Genomic DNA, 15410 nt, shown 5'->3' with positions numbered 1-15410 from the left:
TGGGCGTTGTGAAGAGAAGTGGATGATACTTCTATACACAACGCCCAGCTATTAAAAGTAGTAAACACGCCCCGATGTACGCACATAATACACGCCCAGTTGTACTTTTACTTTTCAACACGCCCAGTTGTACTTTTGCAAGCCTCATTTGCATAAATACGAAAATGGTCATAACTTGGCCAAAAATGCTCGTTTTTTAAAAATAAAAACGTTACTGTAATCTACATTGCAGCGCCTATCTGCTGCAATAGCAGATAGGGGTTGCAAAATCTGGTGACAGAGCCTCTTTAATCTAGCTAAAAGGATTAATCCTTTACTCAGACTAAATAAAAGTTATAACTTAGTTTATTTCCACACATTTTTTTTAATCCTTTTTTTCACTCCCTAGCAGGGGGCTGTGGCGGCACTTTCTATCAGGGGTCTTTGCGACACTTCCTATCAGGGGTCTTTGCGACACTTCCTATCAGGGGCCTGTGCGGCACTCCCTACAGGGGCTTGTGCGGCACTCCCTACAGGGGGCTGTGCGGCACTCCCTACAGGGGGCTGTGCGGCACTCCCTACAGGGGGCTGTGCGGCACTCCCTACAGGGGGCTGTGCGGCCCTCCCTACAGGGGGCTGTGTGGCACACTCTACATGGGGTGTGTGGCGCTATCTACAAGGGGGCTGTGTGGCGCTATCTACAAGGGGGCTGTGTGGCGCTATCTACAAGGGGGCTGTGTGGCTCTATCTACAAGGGGGCTGTGTGGCGCTACCTACAAGGGGGCTGTGTGGCGCTACCTACAAGGGGGCTGTCTGGCGCTACCCACAAGGGGGTTGTCTGGCGCTACCCACAAGGGGGCTGTGTGGTGCTACCTACAAGGGGCTATGTGATGCTACCCACAAGGCGGCTGTGCGGTGCTACCCACAAGGGGCTGTGTGGCGCTACTTACAAGGGGGCTGTCTGGCGCTACCCACAAGGGGGCTGTGCGGTGCTACCCACAAGGGGCTGTGCGGCGCTCCCTACAGGGGGCTGTGCGGCACTCCCTACAGGGGGCTGTGCGGCACTACCTACAGGGGGCTGTGCGGCACTCCCTACAGGGGGCTGTGCGGCACTCCCTACAGGGGGCTGTGCGGCACTCCCTACAGGGGGCTGTGCGGCACTCCCTACTGGGGGCTGTATGGACCTCCCGACAGGGGGCTGTGTGGCACACTCTACAGGGGGCTGTGTGACGCTATCTACAAGGGGCTGTGTGGCGCTATCTACAAGGGGGCTGTGTGGCGCTATCTACAAGGGGGCTGTGTGGCGCTATCTACAAGGGGGCTGTGTGGCGCCTTCTACAAGGGGGCTGTGAGGCGCTATCTACAAGGGGGCTGTGTGGCGCTGCCTACAAGGGGGCTGTGTGGCGCTACCTACAAGGGGGCTGTCTGGTGCTACCCACAAGGGGGCTGTCTGGCGCTACCCACAAGGGGGCTGTGTGGTGCTACCTACAAGGGGCTGTGTGGCGCTACCTACAAGAAGCTGTGTGGCGCTACCTACAGGGGGAATCTGTGAGTGGGGGTCTGATGGTCATTTTACTGAGTGGTGGGCTGATGGTCATTTTGCTGTGAGTGGGGGGCTGATGGTCATTTTACTGTGAGTGGGGGGTTGATGGTAATTTTTCTGTGAGTGGGGGGCTGATGGTCTTCAAGTGGTTTCCACCTCTGACCTCCAATTGAAATTAATAGGAGGCAGAAGATACCTGCGGCGCTCGTTTGGAGCTTTTTTTTCCTCCGTCTTTTGCATTCGCTTCAACAGCTTAAGAAAAAACACAAAAAAAGGTCACACAACGCTGTCAGTTGCTGAAGGAATTTTGAGGCAGATTTTTTTTGCCTTACAAAAAACATGTGTGAACATACCCTACGAGTGTAGTGCTTGTTCTTAGCCGTTTTCTGTCTTTCTCAAAACAATTTTTGGTAGGGGGGCCCTGAGGAAATTTTGTTTTTCCAGTGCTGCCTCGAGTCCGAAAAGGTTGGTAAACTCTATACTAGGGTCCCGTCATGGAGCAGCTCAGTTCGTCATGGGAACGGGGCCCAGATGAGTACAATTTTTGTTTTTGTTGGGTGCACTGTCTACAAGTGGGAGGTGTGGGGGGCTGTATGGCACAATCTACAAAAAGGAGGTGGGGGATTATGGCACTGTCTACAGGGAGGCTATATGGCAAAATCTACAGGGGGGCATTATACTGTGTGGGGGCCACTAAGCGGACATTATACTGTGTAGGGGTACTACAGGGGGCATAATACTGTGGGCACAATTAGAGGACAAAATACTGTGTCCTTGAAGGGGTTGTAATATATTATATTATTAAATATTATTATTATACTGTATGGGGGCACTAAAGGGGCATTATAATTTTTTTATGGGGCATTTGTTTTTAATGATGGGGTGGGGCGCCGGAAGATCATTTCGCACAGGGCGCCATCTATCCTAGGGCCGGCCCTGCTCAGGACTCAGATACAAATGAATATTATAGGCTGCAGGGCACGTTAGGCCTGCAGCCTATAAGGCGCTGGGAAGACTCCCTGCGCAGGCCGGCGTGATGAGGTACTGCATCACGCCGGTCTGCGCATGCGTCTAGTCCGGAGGATTCACATGCGTCCAGCTGGAGCGGCCGCCACTGTGCAATGTAAGTAAACTGTATATATTTTTTTAGGTGGGGACTATCGCTGTGTATATATTCAAGGAGGGGGGGATTACTCCATTACACTATATACAAGGGGGAGTGCTGGGTGGCCCTATATACAAGGGTGAGGGCAGCGCTGTGTGGGCCTACAAATGGGGGAGTCCTCTGTGACACTATATACAAGGGGGGAGTGCTGTGTGGCCTTTTATACAAAGGGGGAGCGCTGTGTGCAGTATATACAAGGGAGGAGCGCTATGTGGCCCTATATACAAGGGGGGAAGCGCTGTGTAGCCCTATATACAAGGGGGGAGTGCTGTGTGACCCTCTATATAAGGGGGGAGGGGAGCGCTGTGTGGCACTATATACAAAGGGGGAGCGCTGTGTGCACCATATACAAGGGGGGAGTGCTAAGTGGCCCTATATGCAAAGGGAGGAGCGCTGTGTGACACTATATACAAGGGGGAGCGGTGGGAGACACTATGTACAAAGGGGGAGGGCTGTATAGCACTATATACAAGGGGGGCTGTGTGGCGCTATCCACAGCGGTATGTGTGTGGCGCTCTTTACAGGGGCGCTCTGTGGCGCTATTTACAAGAGGAGGAGGGCTGTGTGGCGCTATCTATAGGGGGCTGTTTGTAACACTCTCTACGGGGGGATGTGTGTGGTGCTAGCTATAGGGGGGATGTGTGATATATACAGGGGGCTGTGTGTGGCACTATGTACAAGGGGCTGTGTGTTTATGGTGTTTTACAGTGCATGGTATTATTATATTCAGGTGTGCAGTGTTTGGTGCTATTATATTTAGGGGCACATTATGTGGCACCATGATAATTTTATTTTCGTTTATAGGTGTGGAAATGTTGGAAAAGTGAGGAGCCGAAGACATCTGAGTGGCAAATTCTGTAGAAATCGGTCATGGCCGGGAGAAGTCGTCATGAGCTCTGGACCGGATAGAGAAGAAAAAGAGGAAAAAAACTACTAGAATCTGAGACGTCGTCACCTGTGAGTCACTAGATTTATAGAAAATCTGTCACCTCTCCTGACATGTTTATTATAGGAAATCCTTGTATTTCACAAAAAGTCTTTCTGCAGTCCAGGACTGATAGACAATTCCCCTTGTCAGGAGGATGTGTCCCTGCACAGTGTGATACGGTCAGTATGTAGGGACACAGCCCTATGACAAGGGGAATCGTAACACCCATTTGTTAATGTTTGCCCAAAAAGGTAGTGTAAAAAATAGTTACGGCATGGCAGGGTGGCGGTGCAGAAGGAGCATGCGCACCCTATGTATGGTAGCAGCAGCCGCCGAGGACAGTCTTGTTTGACGGCTTCTTTTAGGTCAGAACCATCGGGAGCAGATAATCAGAATCGGTAAACAAGGGGTTAACGAGAGACAAGCCGAGGTCCTTTTCCAAGAAGCCCAGAAGTATGGGGCACAGGGTAAGTGAGAGCTTGATCACAACACCTAAGAAAGGCGACAAATTCACAAACAAAGAAAGAGGGAGGAGGCCAGATATAAATATCCCACCCTACACCTGACTGGAAGAAGACAGAGAAGTTGGATAGGCTCAGGAAGTAAACAGAACTGCCCAGAAGCTAGATCAGTAGTCATGGCGATCTTAAAGACACAGACGCTTCTTAACAAATGGATTAGCAATTGTTGTATAGCTTGCACAATATACTGCAATACTTATGTATTGCAGTATATTGTATTTTTTTATTGGCTCCTATTAAGCACTGCCTCCGGCTGCAACGACAACCAACAGCACCACGCTATGACCGGGTCATCTAAGACGTTAGATGGCGGGGATCAGTGTTATCTCCGATCTTGGTAATTGCAGTAAAGTGTCAGCTGTATGTTACAGCTGACACCCGCTGAGTATTGAAAGGGCTCAGCCCATTTGTCCGTTTCATACTCCCCAATGGCGGCTGTCACATACAGTTACGTGACATGTCGCCATGTGCTTAGTATTAGCAGTTAACCACCTCTATATACCTAAACCACTCTATGTAAAAACATGTGATGAAGTACAGATGTAGTCATCTTTATCTTGACTTAACGTATTAAATACACAGTATCAAGAAACTTTTTCTTGACTTTTTCAATGACTTGTTGTGTGATATCATGCTACAACAAGTTATCAGAGTCAAGATAAAGATGGCTAGATCCGTACATGTAGAATTTGACAAAATGAGTGAAATTGTGGGTCTGTGGGAATTTTGCCATCTCTTCCGTTGGCATCAAGAAATTTGGAAACCGCTTTTTAAAAATTTTCAGTTTAAAGTTGAACAACCTTCCTTTTTTGAGAAAACAAAGAGGCGGAGATGTAGCTATAGAGAGTGCAGAGGTAGCAGTTGCACCCAGGCCCTGATGTTAGAGGTGGGCGAAAGGCCCCACTGACACATAAGAGGACACCAGTATGATAAATGGCACATGATAGTTGGGGGCTCCTGTTACAGATTTTGCATTGGGGCCCAAGAGCTTCATGTTACACCTATATTTCAGTGATAAGAATATTAAAAAGTAGATAATGAAAGGGTATATTTTCCCAGCAACCAATTGAAGAAAAAAAATGTTTATTACATTTTGGTATTATGACAAACTATTTTATTAAATGAAACAATAAATATACTACATGTAAATAAATAGTAAGTTGTAGATTACAAAATATATATACAAAAAATAATTTGGGATAACGAAAATGTCCCCAGTAACTAACAGACTAGCAAACAAAATCAACTGATTACATTTAGGCCTCATCCACATGGCTATATTGGGGATCTGTATCACATTGACCTGTAATATGGCATCCATAGCTTGTTGGGTTCCCTACTGTACCTTTAAGTGCCTTAAATTATTTACGGAGGCACAAGGAGGTCTTTGTCACACATTCCAAGAGATAAGAATTGTGGCATGCATCATCTCATGCCGGTTATCGGAGGTGTTCTCTAGAATCATTGCTCATGCATAACATAGAGCAGCAGCTAGTGTGCAATATGGAGCTGCAGTATGACATGTTCAGGAAATTGCTGTGTGTATGAGGCCTAAGATATTATTAAAAAATATATATTTTATAAAATTCTACAACATTCATAACTTATAAATAAATATACATTTTTCTAGTAAAAAATATACAAAAAATGGCTTAGGAAAATTAATTTTAAACATCTGTTCATCACAAAAAAATACAGATAATAGCAAATTGTACGTAACTATTTCAAATTTAATTTAAAAGTCTATTGCTGTATATATTTTACTTAATATGATCTTTTATTCAACTTTATGCAAATATTTTGTTGCATACAAACAATCATGGGTCCAAGTTTCTGTAGATCTGTGGGCTCTTTGCATTTGTGCCCAGCATAGCAATTGCATATAAAGTTTTCAGAGTAATATTTTAGGTCTTCTAGACTTGGACTTCCACTCACCTTGTAAGTTCTTTTACTTTGTGCTATTACAATGTTTGTTCCATTTAAGTGAAGGTAAGTGTTTTTGTTCCACTCCTTGCGGATGCAAGCGCCATTATTTTGGCAAAGTACGGCACTACATAATTTAGCGGATAACGAAACATTAATAATGTATGGGTTTAGAGTGTTGATGATGAAAGTATTTAAACTCATACACATGTTCTAAAAAAACAAAGCACAACAAAGAGAAAAATCATATTTCTGTTTATCACAAATAGATATTTATTTTCTACAATAAGTGTCTTATTATATATGAGTCATCTCAAACCCTTTTTATTTGGATTTGTTATATATAATGCACCGCTAAAATTAGCATTTTCTTTAAATTACACAAGGGGGCAACACTTAAAAATAAAATCCTAAGCCCCTCTACTGAGCTGATCAATAGCAACTCCTATACTGTCCTGCCTTCTACTTATTATCCCTACAGAGCCTCTTTGAAGATAACAAAGCACAAGTAAACCATCCCATCAGATGTTGAATTTTCACAGACTGCTGAAGTGACGAATAGTAGTCCTAAATAAATAATTTGTTATGAGGTAAGTATGGCTCAGGAGGGTATTTACTGGAAAAAGACTTGATATGCAAATCAGCATACGTAAAAATCACTGTGTTAGGCCCCATGCACACGACCGTAAAAACGCCCGTAATTACGGCCCGTAATTACAGGCCCATAGACTTCTATTGGCCACGGGTACCTTCCCGTTTGCGTACAGGAAGGTGCCCGAGCCGTTGAAAAATATAGGACATGTCCTATTTCAGGCCGTAATTATGGCACGGGCAGGCCAATAGAAGTCTATGGGGCTCCCGTACTTACGGGTGGCTACGTGTGTGCACCTGTAATTACGGGAGCGTTGCTAGGTGACATCAGGGGATTTCAATTTTTGAATAAAGAGAAGCAGAGAAAATGGCGTCTAAGCGATCATGTGACCCTTTTAAGGGGTTTGGACATGATTGTGACATCATTTCCAGCCCCCCTTTTTTTACGGGCACGGGTCCGTATATAGGGGTTAAAAACGTGTGACAAAGGACCCGTATTTACGGGCAGTATTTACGGGATGGAAAAAATATGGTCTTGTGCATGGGGCCTTAAAGTGGGGATACAGCGGCTGAAATTCCAACAATCTTTAGTCAGACATCATGTCATTGCCACTCCGAGATTTTTGTATTTCCCATTGTTAGAAAGTGATAATGCATGCATTACAGGTCAGGACTGTAAATGATTTATTTTTAAAATAAACTTTGAGATTCCTGCCAATATGACATGCCTGATTGAAAGTCTGTTTTGGGGGCACCCCTTTTTTGAAAGGTTTATGCAAAATTGGTCATAAGTTTACCTGTTACAGTAGTTATGCCCTCTAATTCTCTATACATATTACTTTGACAGAAAATACTTGATTAAATAAATGTATAATAAAATAAATAAATAAGAACGGTCACTCAAACTTTTCTAGCTAAAGGTTTTTATATTTAAATTAATAGGTGCAGGATTTGGGTTAGCAAGGCAGTGTATTAGTAAACCGTAGCTGTTTGGTAACACTATCTGTGCATTCCACGACCAAGTTTCAGACGTAATTCAGGCGATTTACGCCCCGAATTACGTCTGAAAAAACGGCTCTATTACGCCGACAAACATCTGCCCATTACTTTCAATGGGTTTTACGATGTACTGTGCCGACGACCTGTCATTTTACACTTCGCTGTCAAAAGACGGCGTGTAAAAAAGACGGCTCGTCAAAAGAAGTGCAGGACACTTCTTGGGACGTAATTGGAGCCGTTTTTCATTGACTCCAATGAAGTACAGCTCCAATCACGTCCGTAAAAGACGCCGCGTAAAACGCGTGCACTTGTAAAAACGTCTGAAATTCAAGAGCTGTTTTCTCCTGAAAACCGCTCCGTAATTTCAGACGTATTTGGCGTTGTCGTGTGCACATACCCTAAAGGTGAAGAGGAGACAGCTCATTGATCAGCGCTCGTTTGCTCTTTTCACGAGGAGCTATGTATTGGGACTTGCTACAATCGCTCGTCCCCATGCATTTGTATCATGTCGGCAGCACGTCTCCCTGTTTACACAGGAAGATGTGCTGTCAATAACAATAATATTTAGGGCATTCAAAATGATATGATCAGCTGATCAATGAGCGTTTGCTCGTGCATCGGCTGATCACTGCCCTGTTTACACAGGGCAATTATCGGGAACAAGCATTCTGTGTACACTCGTTTGCCCAATAATTGGCCAGTGTAAAAGGGACTTTAATAAAAAAAATATAGTGTTATTACAAAAATAATTAACATTCCCTAAAAGTATACTAGAATTGAGTTATAAAGCTATTATAAATTGGTTTCAACTGTGTTTTTATTGAACATTTTTCAAAAATATACATATAACTTAGAGCAGCATGAAGGGCCATGCAATTCACATAGTAAGACAGTAACTTTCAATAGACAGACAAAACATCTGGGAAAAAACACAGGGGTTTAAGGGGGTGAGGGGGGGGGGGATAGTCGGAGCTCCACCTACCACCTAATCTTGAGTTCCCTGTATCCAATACTTGTCCCACGGGTCCCACACCACTTTGAACCTGTCCAGTTCATTGTCAATAGAGGCCGTCATATGCTCCATTGTACGTATTTCCCTAATTCTAGTTACTAAGTCGATGTGGGAGGGAGGGGTTGTCTGTCTCCATTTCCACGCTATCAACGTCTTAGCGGCTGTGAGAAAGTGTCGAAAGAGTCGAGCTGGTGATTTCCCCAAAGACCTAGGGGGAACATTTAGGAGGTAATGAAGAGGGTCTAAGGGAATATCCTGCTGCAACACCGCCAATGCCAAGTTCTTAACTTCCAACCAATACTGTTGTACCAGTGAACAGCTCCAGAAAATATGGAACAGATCACCTCTCTGACCTCTACATCGCCAGCAATCCGACGGAATACCCGGATTGAAGCTATGCAAAAAGGCAGGGGTATGGTACCAAAACATAAGGATTTTATATTGGTTTTCCTTATATGCAGTGCAGATGGAGGTTTTAGCTGCTTGCGACCAAATAATCTGCCACAATGAGAGCGGGATGGATTTATTCAGTAAGGCCTCCCACTTCAACATGTATCTATGCCCAGGCGGAGGGGTACCCTCCGGGGATAGCAATAATGCATAAATGGCTGAGATAAGCCCCCTAGTGGTGGTAGCATACCGACATAACCTTTCGAAGCTTGTAGGTGCAGTAACCCGCGTGGATCTAAAAGTTTGCTGCATGTAATGTCTAACCTGAAGATAGTGAAAGAACGCAGCGGAGGGAATATTATGATGTTTTTGAAAGTATGAAAACGGGTGAAGCTCTTGCGTGTGGGGATCAACCATATCAGCCAGGTGAAATACCTCAATTCCCGTCCACAATCGGACTATTCGGGAGGTAGTGCCCCCCGGAATAGTGGGAGTGTAGAGTACCGAAGTCAAGGGCGGGCAACCCGATGCCAAATGGAAGCGGTTTTTACAGGTTTCCCACACCTCCCTTTGAAATCTCATGGGACCCAATAAAGATGCAGTCGGCATTACCAGTGGGTCACCCCATAACAGGGAATTTGGGTGGACCGGGGCCATCCATAGCTTCTCTATTTCGGTCCATTTATTGTACGCCCTTAAAGACACCCAGCTGGGTATGCGACGGAGGTGTGCCGCCCAGTAGTACTTCACCACATCAGGGACCGATAGCCCACCCGCAGATCGACCCGATAATAAAACTGATTTCGGAATTCGATGTCTGCCGGAATGCCATATGAACCTGAGGATAGAAGACTGCATGGCCCGCAATTCCTTCATAGGTACTGCTACCGGCAAAGTCTCAAAGTAGTACAGTAATTTAGGGAGCAAGGTCATTTTGACCGCTGCTATGCGCCCAAAAAATGACATGGGAAGAGGATCCCACCTGGCCATTAGCTGACGTAGCTCTACAAACAGAGAGGGGAAATTAGCCTTGTAAACCGACGTATAGGAGGGAGTGAGTTGAACTCCTAAATAAGTCAGGGAGGTTTCCTTCCAGTTGTAGGTGTAGTTGTGTTTGAGTAGCTGGAGCTCCTGGTGTGGGACATTAAGAGGGAGCGCTTCCGTTTTAGATGTATTAGTTTTATATCCTGACAGCCTCCCATACCTACGGAGAACTGTAGTAAGGTTAGGGAGGGAGGTATGAGGTTTAGTGATAGTCAAGAGGACGTCATCTGCAAACAGGGAAACCTTAAACTCTTTATCTTGTATCTGGACCCCCGCTATATCCCTGGATTTCCGTATTTGAGCTGCTAAAGGTTCTATGCATAGCACAAATAAAAGTGGGGATAGGGGACACCCCTGACGTGTACCATTCCAGATTTGAAACGGAGGGGAGGTGGAGTGTGGGAGTTTAATTGCCGCTGTCGGTTTGGAGTAGAGACCACGCAGTGCTGTCAAATAAGGGCCCGAAATCCCAAATGAATTTAGAGTTTCGAACATAAATGGCCATCCCAAGCGGTCAAACGCCTTCTCTGCATCTAGACTAAGAAGGATCGCCGATTCCTTTTGCTTTTGGAGGGCATCAATGAGGTCAAGGGCCCTTCGTGTGTTGTCTCCTCCTTGCCTAAGAGGCACAAAGCCCACTTGGTCTTTGTGAATCAAAGAAGGGAGCCAAACATTGAGTCTATTAGCTAGAAGACGGGTGAAAATTTTTAGATCCGAATTCAGAAGGGCTATGGGTCTGTAATTGGAGCACTCTGCGTGGTCTCTACCCGGTTTAGGGATCAGCGTGATATGAGAATGCAGGAATGTTTGAGGGATGGGAGAACCCTGTAGGAATTCATTAAATAACGAAGCCATCCGTGGAACCAAGATCTCTGCAAAGGTCTTATAATACCCATATGTAAAGCCATCTGGTCCAGGGGCCTTACCACTAGGGAGGTCCTTCAATATATCAAACAATTCCTCCGCAGAGATCGGGGCATTCAGGGATGAAAGCTCCTCATCTTTCAGTTTAGGGAGAGCACAGGAAGAGAGATATGCTTGCAGCGTTTCCCTCCGACGAGCCGGATCAGGTGGTAAGGTATTTGCTATTATAAATTGGATGAGCAGTCAAGTCACCATGAAGAATGTTGACAATATTGCTAAACAATTATTAACTATAGCAGAACCATGTAACTAACATTTTGTTAAAAAAAAATATAATTAAATAATTTAAGACAAAAACAAATAGTCAAACATTTTCAGTCTGGGATCTACCTTTGTAGTGCTTTACCTAGGTGTTCTACCAGGATATCAGGCACATGTGGCTCATGGTGGACGCTGCTGCAATTTTTTTGCATGCTCTTTTTTTTTTTTTTTTTTAAAGATGCCACATTGCCTTATAATAGTGATAGTAACAACATTAGGTATTTGTTGCACTTGCTCCATAGCCATTCCTTCCATACATGACTATAATGCACCTCCGTTCTGCTCTGTGCTACGGTGTATATTATCTTTTAGGGAGAGTGTGAGACCCATACCAGTTTATAGCAGTGGCTGAGAATCATGTCCCTATATTATTTGCCAATAAGTATTTCACTAGAGAATGGTGATGAGTACACTGAAACACAAATCTATGAGAAGCCGTTCACAAACGGCAAATCAAGACTCCTGTCACACAGTGGATTATTCCATGGATGCCCATAGAGAAGTATAAACATACAATTAAATTGTTCATATTAATTGGATTATAGTAATTTTATCAGATTAGATGGTTGTTGTGAGCGTCTGCCAACCATCTAATTTGTACGGGGGCAGCCTCACTGTCCCCTGGCATCTGACATCTGAGAAGAAGATTATCAGGCATGTAGGATTTCAGCATGCCCAAATCTTTGTTCCCCTGGAGATGAGTGCCGCCAAAGCTTTCGGGCAGGGGTTTATTCCCCTCTCCCTATGGGAGTAAATGTGAATAATCAGCAAATCTCAGTGTGCATATTTATATGCGAGTCAGATGAGAAAAGTGTTGAGCAAACGTTATTCAGCCAGAAGCTAAAGTGTATTGTCTTATACAAGTTTATTGGTTTATGCAAGTTTCATACAATGCGTTTGTGACATTATCGGTACATGCGTTTTCATAATCTTTTTTGGGGGGAGGGGACATGAATCTCAAAGATGCTCACTTCATGCATTTTATAGGGTCAGCGTGCTCACCCAATTCCTTCCCCAGTCTATCCCTGTCAATCATCAGGTATTTTAGTCTGCATCCCTGGACACACCCTGCCTGAGCAACATTGGAACATCCTAGAATTATCCAGCGAAGGTTCCTGTATGCACCTGATCCTGTCTGCTATTGCTTCCAGTTATCAACCTGTATCCAATTGTCCGTTACCAGCTCGTATCCTATCTACTATTACTATCCATTACCAGCCTGTATTCAGTAATCCGCTACCAGCCTACATCCAGTAATCCGCTACTAGCCTGCATCCAGTAATCCGCTACCAGCCTGCAACTAGTTACTTGCTGTACACCTGTGTCCAGCTACCTGCCTGTGATCAGCTACCTGCCTGTGACCAGCTACCTGCCCGTGACCAGCTACCTGCCCGCGACCAGCTACCTGCCCGTGACCTGCTACCTGCCCGTGACCAGCTACCTGCCTGTGACCAGCTACCTCCCTGTGTCCAGCTACCTGCCTGTGACCAGCTACCTGCCTGTGTCATGTTATCCGCTGCCAGCCGCTACTCTCACCGATGGAGTAGCCCAGTTGGTCCACAACCCGTTGGTCGTTACAGGGGATAACAATTAAAACAAATGTGTATTATAATATAACCTAGTCATCTGTCTTTATGATTTACAATAAATTGGAGGTCATATTTTGTGGTAAGTATTTGGTTTAGTAGCAGCCTTTATTTGCTCGGTCCAAACAAAACTACTTCTATATTCTGCGAAAGTAGTTTGGCTCTGAAGAATATAAATTACATACCATACTCCGGGTCAGGTTCACGCTGCCCCACACTATAAATCCATTGGCTCCCAGAGCAGCACTTTCACCAATTGTATTCACAAGATCAGGCTGAAAATGAAAAAGGAAACCGTAACCCTAATGGTTTGTTCAAAATAGAAATACATCATCAAACATTAATATCTGAATAGTACAACATACTGTTTTGCATTTAGCTTTTTGCCGACTGTTGTATTCTATAAAATAAATACCGAGGCTCAGATATTTATAAAGAATTTTGCCCGGAGTGATCAAATAAACAACGTGAGGAAATTTTCCTGGGCATGAGGGATGGTGATGTAAAAGTACTCATACCTACAGAAAAGTTCTAACTAAAATATAATAGGAAATTCGCTCCCAAGCAAATTGCCAGCGAAGCAAAATTTCACCGTTTTCTTAATTGACAAGTGACAGAGAATTTGATTTCCACAGAAATACTCTTCTCTAATACCTGATTCTCTCCCACTCAAAGAATGATTTCGTGGTCACATGCCTTATAACTCTGCTTAGCAATGCGAGCAATGTTCCTAGTAATTCGGCAATTACTTGACGCTTTTAAACAAAGACCGGGAGGTCCGTCAGTGCTGAATGACAGGGAAAAGAAGAGGTGAGTACTGATTCTTTACCTTCTTTTTAGAAGTTGGATAACCCCTTTAAAGTGTCTCAAAGGTGAAGTGTCATTTTAAAACAAGACTAAAAAAGCACCTGTTCAGACTGAGGCAAATAACTCGCTCTCCACACAGGACAGTATAACAAATTGATCAGTTTACTCTAGCACTGTGAGTCCATTGTGAAAAAAAAACTGGAAAGCCTGTGTAAAAGCCATTGGACCACATTCACACAAATTTGAACAGGGACTGTATGTAAAAACATTTTTTTTTTTCAAATTTACAGTAAAAATTAATTGTTGAAATCTTATATAACTCTTGAACTGTACCTAATAAATTTAAGATCCATGTTTTACATATATATGACATAAACGGTAGATAAAGAAAAAAAATAAAAATATTATAATTAAAAATTACTTTCCATAAAATGAGATGTATTTCTTACCTGTGTTAAGAACTTCTCAGGATAATCAGTAAATACGGGGCGGCTATACACGTATATTGGAAGTGCGTTAAATGCATTTGAGAGCGTTGATAGTCTTCTTGCTTCTTGGATTCGATGCCGTGTATACATTGCACCAAGTTGTGAAGACTTTAATGCTGTCTCCAGGTACATATTTGGAAACAGAGCTGTGCTTTCTTTCCACAACCACCTCAGCTTATCATTTCTTAACATTTCAATATCTGGGCAGCGTCCAGTGTAGCTACGAGGATTCTGCTTATAATCATAATTTTGACAGTTGGGAAACAGATAGAACCCCCAGAGGTAGTTTGGTCTCAGTTGTTTTCCAAGTTTGAGGGTGTTTAGCATGAAGCGTTTTGCTGCTGACTCAAACTGTAGCCTAGCTATAGATTCTACATTATGCTGCCCAAGTGTCAGGTCTTTTTGCTGAGCAAAGTCAATGGAGTGTTCCTTGTATATTGCTTTAGAAGCCCAGTTTCTTATCCATGTTGGCCTCCAGTCTTCCCAGTCAATTATAGCGAGTCCTTTTTGTGTTGCAGATGATATATAATGGAGAATATCCTCTCTGGCTTTTTTTAAGTGTTTCTCCATATTGCTCATTTGAGGAATACCTCCATTATAGCTAATGGCAGTTGCAGTATCTATGTAGGGATAGTAGCCTAGTCTATCAGTATAGAATAATGTAATGTTCTGGCTTGTGGCAGACGGGAGTGTGCTTCCCACAATCTCAAATAAACTGACATCTATAGGAATTCTGTATTTTTTCATGCACAGTTCAGTTGGTGAATTCCATATAGCCACAAAGGGTGAGTGAACTCCAACTGGTGCTCTCAGTTTTGCCACTTGGCAAGAAGAATTTGTGAGTGCTAGCAAAAACAGTGTCCTTAGTAAAACAGATGTATGCAGGTTCAGCCGGACTTCCATTTTATGGCTATTGATTTTTTCTTTAGAAAGCAAGAATTACTCATGCCCAAGGAGAAATCTGAAGGAAAAAAAAAAATATATATATTTGAATTACTTTATTTTGAGTGGAATATGGTACAGTCAATTATGCTAGGTTTAAAAAATATATATATTTTATTAAAATGTGATGTTGCTATTTTCTCGTATTATATCTAATAAATTCCCTATAAATAATGGATGAAGTAGTGTATTAATATCATGTAATTACCACGTTTCTTACTTCAGGCGGGATAGATATTTACATTTTTTTTTTTAGATTAGGACCATGTGCTGGATCACATTAAGACAGCCCTCATGCTCTTTCATA

At 43.5% G+C, this 15410-nt stretch overlaps 1 protein-coding gene across 1 annotated transcript; it reads right to left on the bottom strand.

Annotated features, from left to right (window-relative positions):
* Window positions 1-5900: 5900 nt before the first annotated feature.
* On the bottom strand, window positions 5901-15064 carry SPAM1 (sperm adhesion molecule 1). Its single transcript, XM_075859409.1, has 3 exons — window positions 14123-15064; window positions 13052-13141; window positions 5901-6272 (listed from the first exon to the last, which is right to left on the bottom strand). Exons 1-3 carry the CDS (start codon window positions 15062-15064, stop codon window positions 5901-5903), a joined length of 1404 nt encoding a protein of 467 aa, XP_075715524.1.
* Window positions 15065-15410: the final 346 nt, after the last annotated feature.

This window comes from Rhinoderma darwinii, chromosome 3 (assembly GCF_050947455.1).
Source record: "Rhinoderma darwinii isolate aRhiDar2 chromosome 3, aRhiDar2.hap1, whole genome shotgun sequence".
Classification (NCBI taxonomy): Eukaryota; Metazoa; Chordata; class Amphibia; order Anura; family Rhinodermatidae; genus Rhinoderma; species Rhinoderma darwinii.
Note: the sequence above shows the minus strand (reverse complement) of the source record. Positions and strands in the feature narration are given on the sequence as shown.

Excerpts from the sequence above, each read along its gene's own strand:
- SPAM1 (XM_075859409.1), bottom strand. The coding sequence starts at position 15,064 with ATGGAAGTCCGGCTGAACCTGCATACATCTGTTTTACTAAGGACACTG. Across the intron at positions 13,142-14,122 it reads CTGAGAAGTTCTTAACACAG|CCTGATCTTGTGAATACAAT; the intron begins GTAAGAAATACA and ends TTTCATTTTCAG. Across the intron at positions 6,273-13,051 it reads TGAACCTGACCCGGAGTATG|AACATGTGTATGAGTTTAAA; the intron begins GTATGTAATTTA and ends TTGTTTTTTTAG.